The 6,024-nt window shown below is 52.2% G+C and overlaps 1 protein-coding gene across 2 annotated transcripts in view; it reads right to left on the reverse strand.

The window, feature by feature from the left end:
• Myl2 (myosin light chain 2) overlaps positions 1–1,782 on the reverse strand; it is a 6,715-nt gene extending 4,933 nt beyond the window's left edge. Inside the window, exons 1-3 of one of the 2 annotated variants that reach the window (XM_032886589.1) lie at positions 1,764–1,782; positions 996–1,085; positions 114–189 (exon numbers count right to left, since the gene is read on the reverse strand). In XM_032886589.1, the coding sequence (XP_032742480.1) occupies positions 114–189; positions 996–1,085; positions 1,764–1,766 (169 nt within the window). In that variant the 5' untranslated portion in view covers positions 1,767–1,782. Of the gene's footprint in view, positions 1–104; positions 190–995; positions 1,086–1,763 lie in introns of those variants that run through there. The other variant, XM_032886590.1, reaches the window with a different exon arrangement.
• Positions 1,783–6,024: the final 4,242 nt, after the last annotated feature.

Consider the following 6,024-nt stretch of genomic DNA (forward strand, 5'->3'; position numbering starts at 1 on the left):
GTAGCAGCTGAGCCATTTTGGCAGATGACAAAGGGGCTCTCGGCTTCTTTGGATGCCCACCCCCCCACCCTCCACCCCCTCCCTGGTGTGGGGTAAGGGTCAGCGCCACATCCCGAGGGCAGCAAACGTGTCCCTTAGGTCGTTCTTGTCAATGAAGCCGTCTCTGTTCTGGTCCATGATTGTGAAGGCCTGTGGGGAGGGTCACTGCTCAGCTGAGACAGGGCAGGGACAAGAGATTCAGCTGGGGAGGGGAGGGGACACGGCGAAAGTAAAACCTGGTGACCTGCAGGGGGTGGCCTTCCTGTCTTTTGAGTTAGGAGGGACAGAAGTACCCTCTTAGAACCTACCTAGATGTGCCTCTGTGGTTGCAGCTGTCTGCCCCTTTCCCCCAAGGGACAGGTGAGAGGGGGGACCACACAACGCTGCAGGGACAGGACCGTGAGCCTGTCCTTCCTGGCCACGGTCAGTGGCTTCACTTTGCCTCTTTAGTTAGGCACCTGCTGTAAGGCACAGCCCCACTGCTGAGGGCGATGGGTTTCACAGAACCACACTCAGTTGCCCGAGGCTGCCATGTCCTTCCCGCTTTGGTGGCTGGGGAGGAAGGCTTGGTCCCACCATCCTTCCTTTCCCCTCATCCCTCTCTTCCGCCCCCGTTCATTTTTTTGTCTGCCCTCCGCTAACAAGCACAGGAGGCACGGAGGCTCTCTCCCTCAGGATATGGGCGGCCAAAGTGCTGGTGGGACAGCACTGGTGGGACCCCCGGTGGGTGACTATGGCTACCCAGCGTCTATGCTGTCCTGTGCTTTACTGAAAAAAAACCCTGCATTTCAATGAGGGTGGAGGGGGAGGGGTGCTTTCACGGATAATCCGCACAAGTTACTATGAACAAGTGCTTCTTTGGGGGTTCACACACGGTCTGGATACACCTGGGCACACATCATTTCCCTGGTTGGGTGTCCTTATATCTGGGGAGCTGGGGACCCTGTCACACTCACCTCCTTGAACTCCTGGATCTGGGTCTGCTCAAACATGGAGAACACGTTGGAGCTTCCGCCCTCTAACCGCTTCTTGGCTTTCTTCGGCGACTGGAGAGGAAACGTTCATTAGACATGCTGAACCCCTGGATCAGGACCTCTCCGGGTCCTGTCACCTGGTGAGTGGTCCCCAGACAACAGGAGAGAGGAAATGACACCCCCAAGACATTCAGACATTATCTAATGCTCTCCTCTGTTCCACCAGGGAGACAGAGGTATGGAGGCTCAGAGAGGGTGAGTCACTTATTTAGGTCACACAGCCACAGGAATGCATACACTCTGCGCCCCTAGCCTTGTCTCTAACTAGCAGCTGGGGGCTACCTGCTCTGGGAGGCGGACACAAATATCTCAAGGAAGACAAACCTTTTACATGTTCAAGTTTAAAAGGCTGCCTGAATGGCGGAAAAAAAAATTACAATTTGATCTTTGAAAGTTTTCAGTCTCCTTTGACAAGCTCTGGGAGTTACCAATTTCTTGAGGTCAGGAAGCAGGTGCCCCCCCACAACAAAACCCATTTCTCCTTGATTTTTTGTAAGTTTCCTGGGGAGCTACTGTTTGAGGCTCCTTAGGGAAGCAGATTGGGGTCCCTCTGAGGGTGCGAGGTCCTTGTCCATCCAGGGCTAGGGTCTCTTAAGAGGGATTCCCTCCTCCTCCATGGGGTCCTTGACTTGAGGGGGTCTCTTTGCTACCCACCCTGCATCTTTCCTCAAGGGTCCACTGACCACTCACCATGGTGTCTGAGGCTGGCTGCTGCCTCTGAAGAATTCAAGGAGCCTGCTGGCCGGCCCCTGCTGTGGAACAATAAATACCTCTTCCCTGGGGTTAAAAATAACCCCATGACCACTTTTGGCAGTTGTAGGTGAGGCAGAGGCCACCTAAGCCCCCCCACCCCATGCCGTTCTTCTGAAGTAAGAGCCGTTCAAAGTCCGACACCCGCCTGGGTGGACACGTGAGACCCAAAAATGCCTTCAAGGTTAAAGAGACAGTGGCTGGGGCCTGGCCTGGGAACGATGCTCTGTGCTCTGGGTCCCGCCATTGTCTAATGGGGAAAAGTAACCCAGGAAGGGGAGGGGGAGGGGGAGGGAGAGGAGAAGGAAAAAGAAGAGAAGAGGAAGAGGAGGGGGAGGAGGAAGAGGGGGCAGAGGAGGAAGAGAAAGAGGAGGAAGAAGAGGAGGAGGAGAAGGAGGTAGATGAGGAGGGGAGGAGGAAGAGGAGGAGGAGGAAGAGGGAGGAGCCTGAGCTTTGATTCCGGATCCAGGCATCCTCGTACCTCAGGGCCTTTGCACCTATGCATCTTGGGCAGCCTCTGGCACACCCCCATCCTTGCTCAAATGTCACCCACCCTTGTCCTCTGCCTCTGCTTCTCTGCTTTATGTCCCCACCCAGCCGCACAGGGACAGTCAGCTCCAGGGTGGGGTCTTCTCGCTGGCCTCTCCCTGTCCCATCTTCTACTTTGAACTCAAAACCTTCTTGGCGGCGTCCACTTGCTGACCGACTGGAGAAATGATAAACCCTGCACTCTCAAGTCTCCAGTCACCCCGTGGGAGCAAGGTCACCTTAGCAGTTGGGTCCCCGTCTCATTGATATGAAATAAACGAGGCTCGGGGAGGCAGGCCAGCTGCTGGAGATGGTGGTGGAGTGGCCTCTGTGTCCCCAAGTGCTGGGAGGACCAGAGTATGTCACTATACCAATTCCTTTTCTTTTTGAGGCATGGTCTCATGTAGCCCAGGCTAGCCTTGAACTCATTATGTAGCAGGGGCTGACTTTGCACTTCTGACCCCGCCCCCCACTCCTGAGTGCTGGAAAGACAAAGACAAGATCCAGGCAACCTTCAGGAGGTGAATGTTAGCTATTTCTTCCTCAGGTCAAGATGGTCTCAACCTGTGGGGCACAAACATGTGGCCACATATTGCTATTAGAAGGGTAGGGAGTGACACACACCTGTTATCCCAGGACACTGAGGAAGGAGGATCAGGAGTTCATGGTCATGCTTGCCTACATAGTGAGTTCAAGGCTAGCCTGGGCTACATGACTGTCAATGAAACAAAACAGAACACCCATCAGTTAAACAAAACCCCATCCCCTGGCTTCTAAAGATTGTGTTGAGGCACACGTGACTTGCCAAGTGTGGTGGCTGAGAAACAAGGTGACCCACAATGACTGTGGGAGGCTGGAGATTGAGGTTAGAGGTTATTACAAGTCTGGGCCCACAGAGGTGATCTGTCCCTGTGGTCCACTGGTCCACTGCGCTGTCTGAGGAGCTGTTTTATGTTGCTGGGTGGGAAACATTTGGTGATAAAACCCAAGGGCCTCGGAACCGGAGCCCCTGTGGATCTTCATGACCTCTGTTGGCTCCTGCTCCTCCCAGTACACACGAACATGCTAACTGTCCCTTGAGCTGTTGGGCTCCGTAAGAGGTCTGGATCCTTAGACCAGAGGATTCTGGAAACATGGCGGCCCAGCTAGGGTACAGCGCCACATGGGCTGCAGACTCTAGGGTTTCTGTACTTTCAGCCAGGGGCCGGGTCCTGCAGAAAGGATGCTGGGAAAACCCGGGGTAGGTCCATGAAGGCCTGGGGGTGGGACTCTGCTCTCTTCTCACAGTCCACAGGGTCGGGGCACAGGGGCTGACAACGTTTTGTCCCTAGGCTCTTGGCGGACACCCATTCTGTGACTCCAAACTCTTGTGCGTGTGAGATTTCTGCAGCCTAGAACTTTCCCAGAATCAGTCCTGGGTACCACTAAGCAGAGACTCAGGAGCCCCGAGTGGAACCGTCAGAGCTTCCAGAACAATCGAGAAGAACCCGAGTGGATTGCTTTCCCATGGTGTTACAAAAATACAACGGTAAACCCGGGGGCTCAGAGCAGCCAAGCCGGCTACCTGGCAGAGGTGCCGGTCAGAAATAGAAATCGGACAGAGGGCCGTGTCTGCCGTGGATGTGGAGACAATCCTTTCCTTTGCCCGGTCCAGCTCCTGGCAGTTGCCAGCATTCCTGGGCTCACATCCCCGTCGGCGAAGCCTCTGCCTAGCCTTTCTGGATGTTCAGTGTTCTTCACAGGTAGTCAAAAAAAAAAAAAAAAAAAAAAGCTTAAATGTGTTTAAACGCACAGAATAATACACAACAAAGGACAAAACACACACCCCCCCCAAAAAAAAAGGGCCAAATTATATATAAATTACATTCAGTGGCTGGGTTGATGGCTCAAAGTGAGGTCTTGAATTCTACCCCTCAAACCCCAGACCCACATCAAAGCTGGTCATGGGTGGTGTGGGTCTGAAGCCTGTCGCTAAAGAAGCCTGTCGCAGGAGAGATGGAGTCCGACGGTCTCTCTGGCTTGCTGGCCAGCAAGTATAACTTAAGAACAGAAAGTCCCATGCCTCAGTGAGAAACCCTGCCTCAAAAAATAAAATGGTCTCTGAAAAATGACACCCAAGGTTGACCTCTGACCTCTACGTGCATACACAGGTCCCCATGACAGGTAGCTGAACCCTCTTGCATGTGACCCCCCACACACAAACGCACAAACACATGTGCACGCACGCGCACACACACACAGAGAGAGAGAGAGAGAGAGAGAGAGAGAGAGAGAGAGATTACTCTTGACAATATTAAGAGATGAGAGAGGAAAATGTGGGTCATATTTATAAACAAAAACGATTTTACCCCAATTCTAAGGACTTTAAGTATTTATTGAAGCCCTACTGTGTGCAGGATCGGGTGCACACCAGGAGTCTGTGGATACTGGAGTTTACATGTGTCTCCCTGAAGCTCCTGGGTTGGGAATTTGATCCCCAAATCCGAGTTTGGTAGTGATAGGAGGTGAGGTCTAGGAGAGGTACACTGGGTTAGGTGACATCGTGAGGATTCCCCCTAACCTGCTCCCCCAACCCCAGACGGGAATACTGACTTAATAAGAAGAGGAAAGCAGGGTTCTACGCCCTCTGCTTTCAGCACCCTTTGAAGAAATAAATCTCTTGTATTTGTAAACAGACCAGACTCTGGTGTTGTGTTATAGTAACAACAATCATTAACTCAGTGGAGATGAACTTCCAGACTCTCGGGGAATGTATCCCCAACTGTCTACAGTATAATATACAGAGAAGGAATATCACTTATTTTAATTTCTGTTGTCGTTGCTTGTTTAATTTTTTGTCTTAGATTGGATTCACGTAGCCCAGGCTGGCCCTGAACTGATTGCGTAGCAAAGGATGACCTAGAATCCTGATCCTCCTGTCTCCATCTCCTGAGGGCTGGGTTGACCCATTAAATACCGTTGCTTTTAAAAGACTAAGTAAGTGCTGGCCATTCCTCTAAGCAAACAAAGAATGCAAACCAAACAAAAACCTCAAATTCCTCAGGGAAATCCGAGTGCCATCCGGAAGTGAGCAGACGGAGCTTCAAGTCCTGACGTCTGCACTGGAGGTGGAGAAGCCGGTTACAGGATGGGATGGTTCCATCGTCAATCCCAGACTGAAAAAAAAATGTTTCTTTGGCACGAAAGGATGAGCTGATGTGACCGATGATGATTCTGGGTGTGGGGAGTCAGCGTGGGCCACATGGGGCTGTCTGCAGAGAGGAAACAACAGCTCCGGGGGCTGAAGAGATTCCCGTGCTCAGAACAAGTTGGAGGAACCCTGAAGACGTCTGGCATGGTCCTTGGCAGAGAGCTGGGGCCAGGTGAAGCGACTCAGCTGTTTAGGGAATATCTGGGGTTCTATGGAGATGGAGACAGAGGACTTTGGCCCACAGACCCACATGTGACAAAGCATTTGTCATCTGCGAGACTGGAGCCTTCTGGAATATTCTCTCCATTCTCCTTGGGCGTTGGGCAGCCATGTGACATCCGGTAGGTTTTTGCTTTCTCTCAGCCTCAGTATTCTAATCTGTAGAGTGGGCATGATGTTACCCCAAGGGTTGTCATGAGGACAAAATCAGAAGCTCTCTCATGTGTGCTCAGGCAATGTCAACATTTGTGATTATTTTGTGGG

The sequence above is a fragment of the Rattus rattus genome, chromosome 16 (assembly GCF_011064425.1).
Source record: "Rattus rattus isolate New Zealand chromosome 16, Rrattus_CSIRO_v1, whole genome shotgun sequence".
NCBI lineage: Eukaryota > Metazoa > Chordata > Mammalia > Rodentia > Muridae > Rattus > Rattus rattus.